This window comes from Crinia signifera, chromosome 6, assembly GCF_055691185.1.
Source record: "Crinia signifera chromosome 6, ASM5569118v1, whole genome shotgun sequence".
Lineage (NCBI taxonomy): Eukaryota > Metazoa > Chordata > Amphibia > Anura > Myobatrachidae > Crinia > Crinia signifera.
Window position 1 is genome coordinate 229,149,665 of NC_139222.1, and position 18,623 is coordinate 229,168,287.

General features: G+C 46.1%; 1 protein-coding gene across 2 annotated transcripts in view; it reads right to left on the reverse strand.

The window, feature by feature from the left end:
• PAPSS2 (3'-phosphoadenosine 5'-phosphosulfate synthase 2) overlaps positions 1-3,099 on the reverse strand; it is an 89,870-nt gene extending 86,771 nt beyond the window's left edge. For both annotated transcript variants that reach the window (XM_083149067.1, XM_083149066.1), the window contains exon 1: positions 2,943-3,099. In XM_083149067.1, the coding sequence (XP_083005193.1) occupies positions 2,943-2,954 (12 nt within the window). In that variant the 5' untranslated portion in view covers positions 2,955-3,099. The remainder of the gene's footprint in view (positions 1-2,942) is intronic.
• Positions 3,100-18,623: the final 15,524 nt, after the last annotated feature.

Here is an 18,623-nt window from a genome sequence, read left to right on the forward strand (position 1 = left end):
CTACAGAGCAGGGGGGGCTGGGGACACTGCAGGGGACACAGGCGGCATAGAGCCGGGCAGAGGGAGCCGGGAATTGTCAGTGCTAGAAAAAAAAGCCTATACAATGAATGGGCGGCCTGCTGACTGGCTGAGAGAGCGCTCAGCAAATCACAGGCCGCCCATTCATTGTATGGGCTTTTTTTTTTTTATTCAGTACTGACAGCTCCCGGCTCCCCCTGCCCGGCTCTATGCCGCCTTTGTCCCCCGCAGCGTCCCCAGCCCCCCCTGCTCCCTCTACCGCCGCGCTGCCCCACTAGGTCCCAAGTCGGGTGGTCGGACGTGCAGCAGGTCCGACCACCCGACGCAGATCCGATGCGCACGGGACCGCGCATCGGATCTGAGGGGACATCAAAACTAGCCGATTTTGGTCCGATTTCGGCCAGATCCGACTGATCTGGCTGAAATCTGACCAAAATCGGCTAGTGTATGGGGCCTTAAGTGATCTAACTTAATTTGATCACTCCGTGTGTAGGGGCCATAGCGATTAAGATCCAGATTAAGATCTATTTAGATCGCTGGTCAGGGCCAGTGTTCTCCGGTGAGAAAGATCGCTCAGCACACATCGCTGACACATTGCTGCGCAGCGTTGTGTGCTGAGCAATCTTACTGAGCGATCTAGCATTGCTCAGATTGCTCAGCAAAATCTCTACGTCCGTAGGCCCCATTAGATATACAGGTTGAGTATCCCTTATTTGAAACGCTTGGAACCCCAAGCATTTTAGTTTTCTGAGTATTTCGGTTTTGGGATATCCGGATATGGGATACTCAACTTGTATTACACATTATTTGCAAAAATCCACGTGGTAATTGTTTATATACCTTAGCTAGTTATCTAAAGAAAACATACTATTACATAATATCAGCATACTGATAAGACATTCTTTATTTAGTAATGTCTTAGCAGCCTCCCTGTCTCCACAATGTATTGTTATATACAATCAGATAATCAGGATGCACTTTGCATATAAACTTTACATTATTAGTGGAACAGGGAACAACCGGAATGGACACAGAAGTTTTTGTTTTGTTTTTAAATTAAGTTGACATTGGTCAAGATATTAACATATATATTAAGATATTAACATATAAACTAATCTTGAATTCTGTCATAAGATAGTAAGAATTCTCCATTCTGTCTATAACCACAATCTCCCATTCAAATATTTACTACATCACAATGTACCATGTGCCTGAAGAGATTACAGAAATTAGCATTGTTTTAAGCAATTTCTTTTTCTTTGAAATCACAAGACAGCCCTTTATAAGACAATGACAACACAAACCATATTTTGGAGTTCCTACAATATATGCCGTACATCGAATAATGGCATATAGAAATGGTTATGTGTGTGCTAGATACAGTATACATGCAATGGTTGTATTGGCATTGAAAGTACAGTAACTAATGAAACCAATATGTAATCCTGTATTTTTACTTTCAGAAACAATGCGGATAGTGAATAACAAAACTACAGAAAAATTATATATAATATCAACCATTTGTATACTTCCACCTCTTAGCAGAGTTGTGCTACACATTAATTTGTGTTATATTACTGTAAATACAGCCCTAAAGTTAAGTCAGGATGAATCAGCCAGGAAATCACCCAACATACACAGACTATACATGTCAGACTCCAGAGAAACACACAAAACAGATGTATTGACATTCCTCCACAGTGAGTGGTGGGATGATTCTGGTTAAACATCACTTCTATCATATTTTATTTAGTTGTGAACAGTTTGACCAGTTTCAATATACTTCAGTTACAGCAAGGTTATTTATCTGTAAATTAATACTTTTAGTCAGTGTTAATTTTGGATAATTTGCTTAGAAGACTATCCAGGTCAGTCTGTAGCAGCAAAATATGACATCTATCACTAACTTATAAACTAATGCATGATTTAATGATTATTTATGTATGTATTTATTACCAAGTAAGAACTAAACATTAAAAAGAACACGTAGTCAGTCATACTATAATATCAATACTGTAACCCTATGTTGCTGGGTGCTCCCTCTTACCTCTAAGGGTCGTATTCAATGTGACCGTCGAGGGGTTTAAACGGCGAAGATCGCTGAAAACAAGCGACACTCGCTGTTTAACCCCCGCGCCGGCCGCTCACCGTATTCAACGATCTGGGGGAATTGCAGGGAGCCTGCTACATTTAGCCGCAAGCTTTGCTGTTTTGGTGGCCGCACACGCCGTTTCCAAGCTGCTGTAAAAACCCAACGAGGTGGAAACGGCGTGTGCAGCGAGGTCAGTTGAATACTGGCCGTGCGAGCTGTGACAGCGAGCAGTCAGCACTGCTCGCTGTCACAGCTCGCAAAAAGCATTGAATATTGCCCAGTGGTGTTATTATATGTTGGCTGTTTTCAATATTGGCCAATGAGCACCCATGCATGACAATGACCCCAATAGTATGAGAGAGGGTGTCATTATGTAGGTGTGATATAATACGGATACTTACCTATGTTGTCAGATCTGTAACATAAATGTGTGAACACACTAATAATAATAATAATACTACTACAGGAAGCTTACATGACCATTCATACAAATCAGGTTCCCCAATGAATGGAATGTATAGACAGGACACAGAGAGCGAGAGAGTAGCTGACACAGTTACCTGAGAGAATACAGATTTCAGAGTGCAGCTGCTGCAGAGGTGACAGGAGAAAGAACTGTCCATCATCACATCGCCCTCTACACCTTAAGGCATTAAAGAGGTTCTGCAGCAGCTGTGGGGAGTGAGTTTCACTCCCCTGGAATAAGCTGCTGGTACAGGAAGAGATGACAGGAGACTGTGCACACTGTATTATTGTTACAATGTATGGGATAGGAGAGGATGATCAGGGAAGCTGCAGATCTGATGGAAAAGTTGTAGAAAAACTTCCCTACCGTCTTGGACATAGTGGCAGGAGCAGGATGTGCTGGCTGGAGAGACAGTGCTCTGTGTGACAGAGAGAGTGCAGCACCCCCGGGGTAGGATGTGATTGCAGGAGAGCCCTGTGAGAGTGCAGCACTCCCGGAGTAGGAGAAGGTATATAGCCGCCCGGGGAGACACGTAGCAAAGTCCCTGCGCCAACCTTTCGCCTCCTCTCCCCCGGCCCCGCCCACACATTCAGCAGCGGTGGCCGGAGTGGTTGGGCGAGGGGCTGGGGGCGCTGCAGAGCGGCTGGGTGGGTGTCTGTTCTCCTACGGCCAGTCCCTACCGTGTCTCCTCCTACAGTCCCAGCTACTATAGCCATGCATTCTGCCCAAACAGACCGCAGCAGCAGCATAGATAGATACGGCTGCACTGCCATTCCTTCCACTGGGGAAATATCTACTCAGTGTCACTGTGTGGAATAGTAAGAGTTTCCTCTGTGGGGCACTCACGGGCTGGTTATTCCCCTGGCCTAATGCAATAAGTGCAGAAACTGCTATAGGAATTCAGAGATACATTTCATTCAAACGTAACTTTAACTGGCATTATTTAACACGAATTAGCAAGTGAAATATAGGGTGGCTTTTTTGTTCTATCCAAAAAAGTGTCATTATATTAATAATAATCATTTTATTTATATAGCCCTGTCTTTTTTTTATAAGGAATTAATATGTTTTACAGGTATCATGAACAATGCACATGGGGGTGATTCAGGTGTACTCATTGAAAAGCGAATTTTGGGTCTGCGCATATCGGCGTGAACGCCTTCAGTGAGTATCACACTGGCCGAGGCATTTGCACAGAGAGGAACGGGCAGGGGGCTATTGCATGGGAACAGCCAGCATTTCTTAAGAGTGCCCATGAAAATGGTGGGTGCGCGAAGAAAACCGCTGGGTGTCCCCATGCATCGCAGGCTGGTCAAAGTCTGCACGGGGCAGGCTGCCAACATATTACATGACGTCAGCGCCCGCCCCGATTTCGGCCATATCCGTCGGCGACCATCGAATGATTTTACACCGGCATGCAAATGGATGTGTCAGTGCACACGTCCATTCACATGCTGGCGCAAGCATTCAGTCTGCAAAGGGGGGGCGGGCGTTCGCTCCCCAGGTGGGTGGCATTTACGCGCTCGCTAGGTAGCCAAAGAACACTGCTTAGCGAGTGGGTCTGAATCAAGCCCATGGTACAGAAGATATACAACAAATCAGCAATAGTCACACAGACATAAAATGAAAACCTAGAGCACACAGTAAAGGCACAAACACACTAAAAGAATATTTGTAAACGATATGCACGATAATGATAACAATAACGGTATTATTGTGCATATCGTCTAGTATGTATGCACTATGGGGCTATTCAGACCAAATAGCGGGCTGCATTCGGCCCCTTCCCCAATGTTTGCAGTTTACGCATTTGTATTTATATAAATTTATCATTTATATAATGTATACATTTTTATAAATAAAAGACACCATCAACAAACAGTATACAACTTTTTTTTTTTAAAGATATGTTTTCAACAATTTGATGCACTTCTTTGAATTTTTAATTTTTGTTAAAAATAATTACATTTTGATACATGGAAGTTTTATGGGAACATATTAAAAGTACATTTTTACCATATTTTTCTTCAAGTAAGCCTAAAAATATAATCCTATGAGTGCTAGGATTCTCTTTGGATTATGTATGTTTAGAGACAGGGAGCACCATCAGGGGGAAAATACAACAACTTAAAACAGCAGGAAACACCAATATTTTAGGTGTAGAAAGGAAGTAAACTTCCCATGAAAAAGATTGGTGCGGGCCAAACAATCCCCTGCTCCCCTCCCTTTTTTCTTTAAATAACTGGCCAGATATATTGTCTGTGCATAGACCAGACTAATGGAAAGATGGCAAAACTTCCAAACAGAGGCGCAGAGTTTAACTTGCCAATGGTCTTCCACAGGGACCGCCACAAGGAAGTTTATATTTTGCTGCATCTGGCAAGCAGGTGGTACCCACCATTAGGCAGAGTAAGGCAACTACTGTAGCTATAGACCAGGTTCAGATTTGGCGACTCTAGGAGCTTGAACTGTAGACCAGAACCAAGAATGCCGTAGCAACTTAGTATGACCGACTTGACAATATAACTGGAATAACACTGGATAATAAATGGTTCCGGGGATACCGGAATAACTGACAATAGCCAATTTGGCAAATACCGTATATACTCGAGTATAAGCCGAGTTTTTCAACACATTTTTTTGTGCTGAAAAATCCCACCTCGGCTTATACTTGAGTGAGGGTTACATTGCAGGGACACAGAGAAGGGAGGACGCAGCTGCCACTGCCGGAAGTGTGGGGCCGGGATGTGCGACAGCCGGGAAGCGTTAAACAGCACACCCCTAGTGCTGCTGATCCCTATGTCAGGGAGATAGAGAGGACTGACCCACCTACTGTCCCCAGCTGGGCTCTGCTCCCTGCCCTGTGCCCCAGGGGTCTACTGTGGTACTGCTCCCTCACTGTCTGCCTCTAGTCCCGGTGCTGGGTACCCCCTCTAGTCCCTCAAGGTGTAAGGTGTCCTCTCCTCTGTCCCTGATACTGGACCCTCAGTGGGTACTGGTCCTCTGTCGCTGGTGCTGGACGTGCTATCACACGTGCCTGGATGCCTTCTTCCTCCATGTGGTCCCTTACTGTGCAGTTCCTTGGTACTGTGGCCCCTTGGGTCCCCCTCACACAGCTGCAGCCTGAGCTTTCCACCCTTTCAGGGGCCACCACAGCCTCCCCTAGGCTTATACTCGGGTCAATGATTTTTCCCAGGTTTTTGGGGTAAAATTAGGTGCCTCGGCTTATATTCGGGTCGACTTTTACTCGAGTATATGCGGTAAGTGGATCCAGGGGTGCCAGAAAAGTACTGGGTAATCACTGAATTCGGGGATGCCAAAAATAAATTAGGATAGTCGACTTGGGGAATAAATGAATCTGGGGATGCCACGCTGCGACTGGATACCAGATTGCAGCAGGATACTGGATAGCAGCTGGACACATGTAGCGACCAGATAGCTAACTGGATACTGGAGGGGCAGTAATAGCTCAGTAACAGTGATTCTGCAGCAGAACTCATGTATCAAGCTATAGAGGATAATGTACAATCGAGGAGGAAATCCTGTAGCTGTATCTTAAACCCTTAAGGTGCCCACACACTACAGCGATTTTTCGACCAATGGGCAATTGATCCGATGCGCACTCTTGATCTTTTGATCTTACCTACTGCATAGAAGATCAGAAGTTACAGCTGAAGGTCTGTGGGACTTGGATATTTAAGTCTTTGGGCGAGATGTATCAAGCGGAAAATGAGGTAAAACCCCGGTTTTACAGCATTTTCCAATGTATCAAAAATGATACCGCATTGGTGATACCGCACCTTTGGGTGGCGATATCCTATAGAAGCCTATGGCAGGCCACTGGAGGGCGGTAGTGAGCTGCAGGCCAGCTACCGCAGTGGAGAGCCGGAGGAAGGAGAAGCTGCAGCAACATCGATCTACTCTGGTGAGTTATATCCCTCCTCCTACCCGCCGGAACCCCCGTAAAAAACTTGCTGCCTCTGACTGGTCGTCAGCAGCCAGGCCAGGGGCAGTGTTCGGCGGCGGGTGGGTGCCGCCCCAGCCCCCGCCACATAGTCAGCACTTAGCTGCCTGTAGCTTCCCCCCGGCTGGACAGTGCCCGCAGTCCCTCCCGGCTGGACAGTGCCCGAAGTCCCCCCCTCCCCCCCCCGGCTGGACAGCGCTCGCAGTCCCCCCCTCCCCCCTGGCTGGACAGCACCCTGTAGCGGCGGCACACCACCTACCCCCCCGGAGCTAGTGTAGCGGCAATCCGCTGCCCCCCCCCCAGGCGATCAGTGCCTGTTGGGGAGAGAGGGCGGGCGGGTGGGGGATCGCCTTGGGCGCTAACAGGGCTTGCACCGGCCCTGGCCTATGGGCTTCTTTTCGCCGCCCGTCGCTGCTGACGCAAACCCGCTGCCTCGCCGACCCCCCCTCTTGCTTACCTTCCTGAAGGGTCCTCCTGGACCCTGGAAGGTAAACCCCTCCTCCCCCTAGTGAAGCAGCCGGACATCCTTCGCCGGGGCTTGCTTAGCTGTCCCCGGCATGAGGGAGAGCCAGGTGGCAGGGAGGTGACGGAGACCCCCGCACACCAGAGTACAGGTATCGCGAGGGGGCTCCGTCACCGCACCGCGATGCCAGCCGCATATGTTAGTACATATGCACTGGCATCACGGCGGGGGGGCCGCGAAGGGCGGCTATGTATACATCGCCGCCCTTTGTGCGTTCGAATATTTGGGAGTAGGGTGTTGGGGGCGGCCAGATGCATCAGACTGTGTTCGGGCACTCGGGTGTTCAGGCGCATTTGGATGCTCAAATATTTAGGCACGTGGGTTTTGATGGCATGATTGGGCATTTAGGAGATGGTGCGCTCGGCTGCGTTCATGCGCTCAGGTGATGGGCACATTCGTGCATTTGACAGAGTTTGGGTGCTCATGGATTTGTGTGTTAGGGTGCGTTCGGGCGTGTTCACATTATCAGGTGTTTGGGCTAGGTCTGCGATCATGGATTCGGGTGTTTGGGTGCATTTGCGTGCTTGGGTGTTTGGGAGCATTTGCATGCTCAAGTGAGTACAGGCACTTTCACATGCTCAAGCGAGTTCAGATGCTCAGGGATTTGGGTGTTCAGGCGCGTTCTCACACTCAGGTGTTTGGACGACTTTGGGCATGCTTGGCAATGTTCGGGCGCTCAGGGATTCAGGTGTTCAGACAGGTTCACACAATAGAGTGTTCCTTGCAAGTTAGGGCACTCTGGTGTTTGGGTATGTTTACATGCTCGGGTGCATTTGTGCAATCGGTTATTTGGAAGTTCAGTTGCTAGGATGCGTTAGGCTGTGTTCGCATGATTGGGTGTTCCACTGAGTTCGGGCACGTTAGGATGTGCTTGGGTGTTCGTTGAGTTCAGGCGCTGAGGTGTTCGATTGCATATAAGTATGTCTGAATGCTCAGGTATTCGGATGATTGGGGCACTTTCAGGCATGTTTGGGCGCTCTGATGTTTGGAGCGCTTGGCTGTTCGGGTGCTCAGGTATTCGGGTGGTCGGGTATTCAGGCCCGCTCGAGCACTCAGGTATTGGAGTGCTTGGGCGTGTTCGGGCACTCTGTGTTTGGGTGTTTGGGCTTTCAAGCAATCAGCGAAGGAATCAGTGGCGAGGGTGGCAGTCAATAGGATGACCGATGTGTGTGTGTGTGGGGGGTGACGACAGTGCACACCTACATGTCAGTGAAATGCACGGAAATCTTCTGGGGGAGCCAGCGCAGGAAGCGCAGCTCAGGCAGGAAAATTTCCAGGCATACCACTCAGGCATACCCACTCAGGGGGTCTGAAATCTGAAGATAAATCTTTGTCAAAATGCATGCTTTGCACAAATTATTTTGTCCAAGACTGACAGGGATTTCAAGGGAAATCTTAAGATTAGGCTTAAGATCACAGATCTTTCTAGTTTGTGGGCAACTTTAGAAGGGGTTGCCAATGATCGAATGTAAACGGAAAGACTATAATTAGCTTTGGTCACTGGTAATCATGTGACCAGGCCACAATGGTGGTGCCCAACCCCGGGAGCCACCAGGAGACCGCCTGCCGGACCATAAAAGTGCCCACACACTAGAAGGATCTGCGATCATAAGATGTGCGCATAAATTAGCCTTCAAATCTTTTGTCTGTCCTTGACAAATGATTTCAGGCAAGCGCACATCTTTACCAAAGATTTTTCTTAAGATCCCATGTGCGTTCCTATGGATCTTTTGTTAAATCTTCTGATCTTTCATGCAGCATGTAAGATCAGAAGATTAAGCAAAAGATCCACGGGAGTGGGCATTGGACCGAAATCGACCGATTTTTGACCGATTATCGGTAAACATAGGACAATATATCAGACGATTTATCGGAAATCGGACAATCGGACAAAAAATCGTTCTAGTGTGTGGGCACCTTAACACTTGAGTGACACGTCCCTATATTCTGCCGGACCATAGCACTTCTCATACCTCATGGGGATATAACAATTCCTAAAATACACCTTTGTGAAATACAATTTTTGTTTGGAATTTATTGTGTAATCAAAGCTTCTTATTAGAACAATAAATGTAAAAGAAGTAGCATTGATGTAAATTGTGTTTTTGTTCAGTGGTATCTTATTCTTTGAACTGAAGGGGTCCGAGATCTGTTACAAATGTATCATTATATGTTGCCCCCTTCCCTGCATGTTGATATCAATATAACAAAACCATATCATAACAACATCGTCTAAACAGTGGTTCCCACATCTTTTGAATCGCGTGCTGTAGAGTACCAGAATTGTTTTCACAGTCCCCCTAAGCAGTGAAATGACCTCTGGCTGCTGTCACCCTGATGGTATCTGCTTACTTCTTGCCATCCACCGCCAAAGACCTTTGGCCTGCCCTCCCACCTGTCGAACTGCAAGCAATATTGGGAAGAAAGAGCCCTGCCCCTAAGCCAAAAAACATAAAAGCCTAAGCCAAAAAAACATATTAAATTAAGTAATTTGTGGTTATCTGTTATCCATAGATTCAGTTTGTGGTGAGAGACACAAATGATTTGAATTGGTCCTGGACAACCAATCCAGGGCACTTCTGCAAGAGCTATAAAGACCTCAGAGTACTACAGCACCCAGTTTAGCTGGTAGTTATTTCTGGTCACAACATTATGTGTTAAGTTATTATCATATTTATCAAATTGTAAATACAGTTAGAGATAATCTGCACTAAAAACCTATATGCAGTCCTGACACGCGTTTTGCTGTCAGCTTTATCATAGGTTTCTATGATAAAGGTGATTACAACTTAGCAAATAATGTTGTGACCAAAAATAATTACAGGCTTAACCCTATTGTATGCCTTAGTTGAGTTTTTTTTTTTTTGCAACACATTTTTATATGATTTATTTTTAAGAAAACTGCATAACATGTAGTACATCATAACGCAATTAAAAGCATAGTAGTACATCAATAACATGAGGTTGTTATTTAATGAATTTTGACAATAAATAGTATAAAGGTTATATTTTTATTTTTATTCTATGTATTTTTGCATCCCTAAAAAAAAATCAGTCCGTGAGTGTCCCATAGAGGAATATTTTCCCCTTTTTTTCCGGTTTGTGCATATTCGATTCCTGGTTGCATCTCCCTTGAATTAAATTTTAATTTGGAAGGATAATACAGTTTAGGAAAGGACAATTAGAAGAATGTATTTTCACTTGTAGGCGAATCAGGCCCTTAATCCCTGACTGAAGGGAAAATTACATACACGTATACGATTTGGGCAGTGGTGGGATTCAAATAAATTAACAACAGGTTCTATGTCCTAATGCCCATTGCGCATAAAGCCGCACGCTGTAATGCCATTTACCCATAAGGCCACACACCGTAATACCCATTACACATTGTGCTACACACCGTGATGCCAGTTACACATTATGCCGCACACCATGATGCCCATTACATATTTGAAACATAAGTGCCACTTACCTACAAGTTCATTGCTGGGGGGGGGGGGTTTGCTTGATGCCAGGGGCTTCATGCTGGATGCCAGGGGCTTCATGCTAGATGCCAAGGGGGCTTCATGCTCGTTGACAAGGGAAAATACAAGCTGGTTGTGGAGGGGGAGTAAATTGCTCGTTGTCAAGGGGGAATACATGCTGGTTACCAAGGGGAAGTAAATTGCTCATTGTGAAGGGGGAGTGAAACGCATTGTGTAAGTACCACTGCCGCTCACAAGGTACTGTAACAGCTGGGCAGAGAGCTGCATGCTGCCCGGCTGTATACTGAAAGCAGGACCGCGGCTATTTTGAATTCTCTCTCTGGACCGCAAGCTAATAGGAGCTTGAGGCCCGGCAGCCAATAATGAGCCACCACTGCCGCTCCTTATTGGCTGCCAGACCGCGAGCTCCTATTGGCTCGCGGTCCAGCAGTAGCATTGAAAATACCCGCGGACCTGCTGTGTACATCCATACACTACAGCCGGGCAGCACACAGCTCTCTGCCCGGCTGTCACAGCTCCTTACAGGACCTTGTGAGCATCAGCGGTGCTCCTTAGCACACGGTTCTACAGAACTGATCGTATATTAGGTATCGGTTCTGCAGAACCGGTGAGAAGCAGCTGAATCCCACCTCTGGATTTGGGCCATTTTAACCTGATTTTTTACCGAACGGGCCAAGAAGTTGGGTGAAAAATGCAAATCGTATGTGTTCCATCTCCGATTCTGATCCCATGTGCCGTCCCATGCTCATCGCAAGTGCTGCACTAAGGATTTGTCATAATACACAGCACTTGCTGGGATTGCATACAATCCATTGTATGTAAAAAGACCGCATATGGTGTACAGTTTAAGGGAGATCACGTGCAACGTCTTCCCTTGGAGAAGTCGCACAAGTATATGGGGGCCTTAAGAGAAGAAACAAACTCTAGAAACTTAGGATCATGGTAAGAAATGCATGACCCTACTGCTTTAAGGTCACCCAATAACTGGTGTTTCACAGTAGTATTATTATTAGTAGTAGTATTAAACCACTAAGAGCTCTGTTTTGTCACCTGGAGGACACAATTTTCCTGCAGTAGATGTCTTTTAAAGTTTTATATACCAGGCAATGTTATCACTATGGTGGGGTTGCGCACTGCACACAAGTGTCAACCGCTGAGACGCCCTTGATGCCAGGCATACTTTAAACTCATGGCACAATAGAGAATGTTACATATAAAATCAATAGCAGGAGAAATTGATATCTGCAGTATAAATATTGGCTGCCTATGACTGAAAAGCCTCCCTACCAGAGTCATATGGAAAGTCAGCACTGGTTTTCACCACTGGTGTCTAACAAACACTTGGGTCATTTGGTGATTTGCACTGCTGCTGCCACACTTGCATCAGTATTCATTTGTGGTACTTAACTGAGCTCTTCAGAAGTTTAATTCATTGGGTATTTCGGGTAGACATTTCTTAAGGAGTATACACAAAGGACTTGGCTCAGTGACTTTCACTGAGCTGAGTCCTAATCAAGATGATAATCAAGATGTAGTTAAGCCATCATAGATAGATGGCTAAGTACACCCTTCTTTCCCACAGCTATGGCTAAATACACTGGGGCAGGATGCTTTTAGTGTAAATTGCCTTGCCTGCACAGTCTGTTTGGCGAGGCGATAGAGACGCTGCAGAGCCGTGCATCGCTTTGTTGTTCACATTGTTTTGGTATAATTCAGCAAATGCATAGTGTATGGATGTAGGACCGATCTAGGAGATGATTTAGAACTGAACAGATTGCTTGAAACTAAGGACCTACCTAAGGATCTAAGGATCTGGACCTACCTAAGGATCTGGTTCAGTCACTCGAACGCAAATTCACACAGGGACGCAATTTCGCGGGGCTCGCCATGCTTCGGGCTCAGTGGCTCGCTGCGCTCGCCACACTATATAAACTCAACTCGACGCCAACATGGATAGTGGGGGTATGAAAAGGTCAGGAGGTCTCGAGGGCATTGCTGCGCTCGCCACACTTCAGGATGGTGTGGATAGTGGGGGGCCTAAAAATCGCATTGCATGTCATTGCAGTGTAGTAAAGTTAATGACATTGCACCAGATAAAATCGCATGCAATCGCAGGTCAGGTGCAATGGCATGCGATGCAATAAGCCCAGGGCGAGAGAGCAGTGAATAAATTACTTAGGAAGATCGCATCGTATCGCACGCATCGTATGGTACTAAAATGGGACATGCGATGCGATGCAATTTCCTTACGCAGAATAGCCCACTAAGCAAATTGCTTCGTGGGCGCCCTGGTACTACATAAGTACCACATTGCTTAACTGGATTCAATATGCATGACCAGAGGATAAGATGCCGGCTGATAAATGACCAACAGAGGCATCCCACTTTACAGTATACCCTCTCCTCCTACCTTTAATTATTATTAAAAAATTGCTATAGCAGTGGCGCACGCAGGGGGGGTTTATGAGTACCCAGAAACCCCCCTATGAGTCTAAAAGCCATATGCTGAAAGCTGAGGGTCCCTTCTTTCCATGGGTACAAGTATTTTAAAAATCGGCCCTTGGGAACCGGAGATATCTGACTTCAAAGCAGTGGTCCCCATCCAAGCCTGTTAATTGCTCTTCCCAGTCAGATATTTCAGGTTCTGTCTGACATAGAGTTTTTCTGAGGGTATATTCCAAAAGCTGGGACTCTCTCCCTTTGATAACATTTGTAGATACTCTGACCTGGAAGCATGAGTCACACAGAGTAACTTCATATTCATCACTTCAAAATGTTTTATCGCAAGATTCAAACCTACGATTATTTCCTTATTCCTGTAAATATTAGCTTGAATGTAACAGCACAATGGCCACCCTTATCAGTCCCTTATGCAATTTTTTTTAATATGCTGTATAATATTACAATGTTGAAAAACAGAATATGCTGCGCTATATAAGAAACTGTTAATGAATAATAATAAATCATAAAAAGCACAGCGCAACAGTCAGCGTAGCAGCAATGTCTCCGGCAATGACCATCCATTTTTCATGCTTGGTAATGAGTTCGACAATATCAGCAACATTGCTGTTATACCGGCCATTAAGCTAAAAGCCATCATATATATATATATATATATATATATATATATATATATATATATATATATATAGTACAGGGATGATCCGGCACTCCAAATCACAGAAAGATAGATGCCCTGGTGCCACCTCCAGACGGCTTGGCAGCCACAATGTATCTGGTACTCCGACAAGCAGGGGGGGGGGGGGGGAGCGGCACTCAACGGTCTTCAGTGATAATAATAGTAATTCACAGCAAGATGCAGCAAATAACGATCAACGTTTCGGTTTTATTGACAAAGGTTAAATAAAACCGAAACGTTGATCGTGATTTGCTGCATCTTGCTGTGATTTACTATTATTATCACTGAAGACCGTTGAGTGCCGCTCCCCCCCCCCCCCGCTTGTCGGAGTACCAGATATGGTACTTCTTTACTTTCACGGCGCCAGCATGGCGCCGCGCGTACTTCCGGGTTATGCTCGCCACTAACTAAGTAAAATAAACTAAGTTAACGCCATGCCAACATGGATAGTTCATACCTCCACTATCCATGTTGGCATGGAGTTGATTTTAATTAGCGTGGCGAGCGTAGCGAGCCACCGAGCCCGCAGCGTGGGCGAGCGAAGCGAGCCCCGCAAGGGGACTCTGACGCGAGGCGCCATGCTGGCGCCGTGAAAGTACAGAAGTACCCCAGATATATATATATATATATATATATATATATATATATAGAGAGTTTTGTAATCCTGGCACTCACTGCATACAGGGACAAACGGGTCTGGTGCCTTCCGTAGGGCCCTCCGGGCAAACAGCCTAGGAGAATCCTGCAATATCTTGTCGGTGCGGCGGCACTCAGTCACATAGGAAACTTGACTCACAGCCTATTCAGACGCCAACGTTTCAATATTTATTCATATTTTCGTCAGGGCAGCATATTACATTAAAAAACTCACCAATTTGTAGTGCAGACCATCACCAAGAATCCTCCCGCTGGGCGGACGCCGCACACTGACGGAGTCGCCACCGGAAGTTGTCACCCCGTGAAACCTTCACCACCATCTTGAAAACTGGAAAACAGTATATTTAATATAGACAACTACTGGCAAGCAGTACCTTGTTATACACGACATGGGAAAGATATATGCAGAAGTCCTCAATCAAGCACAAAGGATCATACAAAAAAGTTTATAAAAAACAACTCAAACCCAAGGTCTCATTCAGACCACTTGGACTTAATGAGTCCAACAAATAAATCCATTTGGATTCTTTCTGAAGTAGACATTTAGATCGATTGCCCCCACGGCGTAGCGGAGGGACATGATCTATAATAATGTGTTTCAGAGCAGTGGGGGAGTGGCCGGCCTCAGCATAGTGCCTAGCAACCGGTTGTGTACTGTTGCCAGACAAAACTGCTGCACGTATTGCCTGCCTGTGCTGGGCCATCCTAGTTTTAAATTGACAGTCAGTTTTGCCAATATAATATTTGCCGCACGGGCAAATTAAAGCATATATGACAAAACTAGAGGTACATGTGAGCCGATGATAGATTTTAAACGATTTGGGCAAAGAGGGATGTTTAATGACATTACCCGTGAGCATGTACCCACAAGTTGTGCAACCTGTGCACTTAAAACAACCAAGTTTGGGAGTACCCCAAAACCCGGCTGTAGTTTTTTTGCCCATATCTGTCACATCGGCATGGACCACAAAATCTCTCAGGTTTTTACCTCTAGAATAGGTAGGCATAATTTTTTTAGAGTTCAGCGAAGAAAGCTGAGGGTCAGAACTAACGATGGGCCAATATTTTTTGACCGCATCCCTAGCCTGATTGCTGTAGGGATTATACCTAGTGGGCCATATTAGTGTATTGGCCATGCTTTTCTTGGGTTTTTTCTGGAGAACACTGGCTCTTGTTTTATTCATTACTTTATGTTTGATGGAAAGTAATTGTGACCTTTCATAGCCTCTGACTACAAACTTGTCAATCATAAGGTCAAGTTGTTTCTCCGCTTCTGCATCCTCATTACAAATCCTCCTAACTCTCAGGAATTGTGATAGTGGTAAACCTTTTTGCACTGGAGGGGGATGGAAACTGGAGGGGGGTAGCAGAATGTTACAGTCAGTAGGTTTTACAAATAGGCTAGTTTTAAGCGATTGGCCATGTTTCTCAATTTTAACATCCAAGAATTCTATACACGTATTGGAGATCTTGTGGGTCAATTTCACCGGACTGTCACTACCATTCTGCTCTTTGATAACCTGCTCAAGTGTATCACTGCCACCTCGCCATATCAATATCATATCGTCAATATACCTTGAATAGTATATGATATTACGGGAAATGGACTCAGAAGAAAAAAATATATCACGCTCCACACTTATCATGTAAGCGTTGGCATAGGCTGGCGCTAACGACGCCCCCATAGCGCAGCCTGCCAACTGGAGGTAAAAAGCGCCATCATAAAAAATTTTTTTTTTCATGAGTACATATATATATACAACTTGTTGGTGCTGGCCGGCACTCTGGGGCAGATTTATGAAGCTTGGAGAAGAGATAAACTGGAGATAAAGTGGAGAAAAGGTAAAAGGAGATAACGCACCAGCCAATCAGCTGTGTTTGAAAAAGACAGTTGGGAGTTGATTGGCTGATGCGTTATCTTCTTTTACCTTTTCTCCGCTTTATCTCCAGTTTACCTCTTCTCCAAGCTTAATAAATCTGCCCCTCTGTGTGCTGAGGACTATAGCTTGCGCGGTGCCTTCCGTGATAACCCCTCCGAACCGGTCGGGCATATGTAGCGATGTATGGACGGCAGCACTCTCAGACTTTGAAAAAACACAACGAATGCCCATGTAGTGGTCAACGTTTCAGTGCCCGTGCACTTTTATCAAGAACATCAGAAAGTGCACTTTAGGAGGTGAGAGTGGGGGCCTTGAGAAAGGTCCAAAGGTGGACCGAAACATTGGCCTGTGGCCCACTGTCATGCACATTGCACTTTATACTTTGATGGATTGAGATGGATTAAATAGAATTGAAAATCCAAATTGAAAGTCCGGTGAGTGTCCTCAATTCTTTCTACAAGCTATACATACATATATATATATATATATATATATATATATATATAGTGTATATATATATATATACACACAGAATGACCGCACTCTCACCCAAAAAGAACAGCAGTGGGGTGCCCAACCAAAAATGCAGGCCAAAGAGGCTTGCACTCAAAAATAGTCCAAGTATCTGCACGCAAGGAGCAGAAAGGAGAGCACTCTCCAGTCACAAAACAAATTTTGTGAAATCCAAGGTAGTCAATAATAGTTTATTAGAGAGTCATCATAATCCAAGAGAGACAAAAAGGGTACAATGTATGACAGCCCCGACGTTTCGGTCCAAATCATGGACCATTATCAAGGAGCATAGCCATCTGAGGAGTCAGGTAGTCAGCGTTGAAACAGTCTCTGCCAAGTAAGTCAGGACTATGTCCTGACTTACTTGGCAGAGACTGTTTCAACGCTGACTACTGCTACTGCTACTACTGATTGATGGCTGGACTCCTGTCACCAGCTCCGCTTCCAGCAGATGACAGCGCGGGCTCTGGAGGAGGCGGACTGGCACTCCTAAGAGCTCAGAGGGACTCCCAGCCAGAGCCGGGCCGGCCACGAGGAAAAAGTCAGCCCAAATGCTGCAGCAAGGCACAAGCAGGACACAGGAGGTAAGGCCCTGGAAATAGCGGTGCCGATGTGGGATGCCTGTAGCGTGGAGGGGGGGGGGGGCTGTTAGCTGCTGCAGAAGAGAGAAGAGGTGTTGAACTTAGTGGCTAACATGGAGGGGGAAAGGGAATTCTCTAGCTCCCTGTCATCCCTCTCCTCTCTGTGTCACCCCACCATATCCATGTCACTCACTATTTCCTTGTCACCCTTACCCCCCACCTGTTGTGACCCTTACCCCCCCCCCCTGTTGTCACCCTTACCCTCTCTGTCTCCCTTGCCCTCTCCATGTCACCCTTACCCTCTCCATTGTCACCCTTTCCCTCTCTGTGTCACCCTTGTCACCTGCTATCACCATGTCACCCTTACCCTCTCCTTGTCACTCACTATCTTCCTGTCACCCTCTCCTCTTCACTCTTTCCCTCTCTCTGCCACCAACATCACCCGCTGCTTCATCGGGCACCCACTAACTCCCTGTCATACTCTATCTCGGTGTCACCCTTTCCTACGCCCTGTCACCCACTTCCTCTCTGTTGCCCACTATATTTCAGACACCATATATTTCCAACACCTCGGCCTCTCTCTACCAACCACATCACCCTCTGTCTCTCCCTGTTCCTCTCTACCATCACCCTTTGCCTCTCCCACTAACCCACTGCCTCTCCATTTCTTAATATCTCTACCTGTCACTGACTGCTTCTCACCATCCTCCTCTACTTCCCCTACTGCTTACCCCTGGCATCAGCCACTTTCTGGCTACACCCATTGCCCTCTCACTGTCACCCATTGCCTTACCCTCTACCTCTCCCCTGTGTCACTATCTCCTAGCATTCTCTCTGGGAGATGGGAGAGGGGGCATATAGCAATTTAAGGGGTGCCAAATTAAAATTATATCTTGGCCCCCCCCAACATAAATCCGTTCGGGCTCCCCTGAATATACGGTATATATAGATGTGTGTGTGTTTGTGTGTTTAGGGTATGTGTATACATATATTATGTATGTGTGTGTGTATAAATGTATATATGTGTATTTATACAATCAACCGCATCTCTCTTTCCATCCCTCCAACCTGACTCCAAGACCAGCTGTCCTGGGTGCCCTCCTATTTAAAGAGAACCTCTAGTGGTGTAAGCCTGCTAGGGGCTGCCCAGTACAGGACAAGCCCACCTACCTGGCACATCGCTAAAGTGCGAGCGATTTGCCCCACAATGAAGCGCTCGCACATGACTGAATGCCCCCTGCTCATGTTCTTGGTCGCAGCATGTGTGTGTGATGTCATGCAGCCTCTGGGGCACTTCATGCGTCT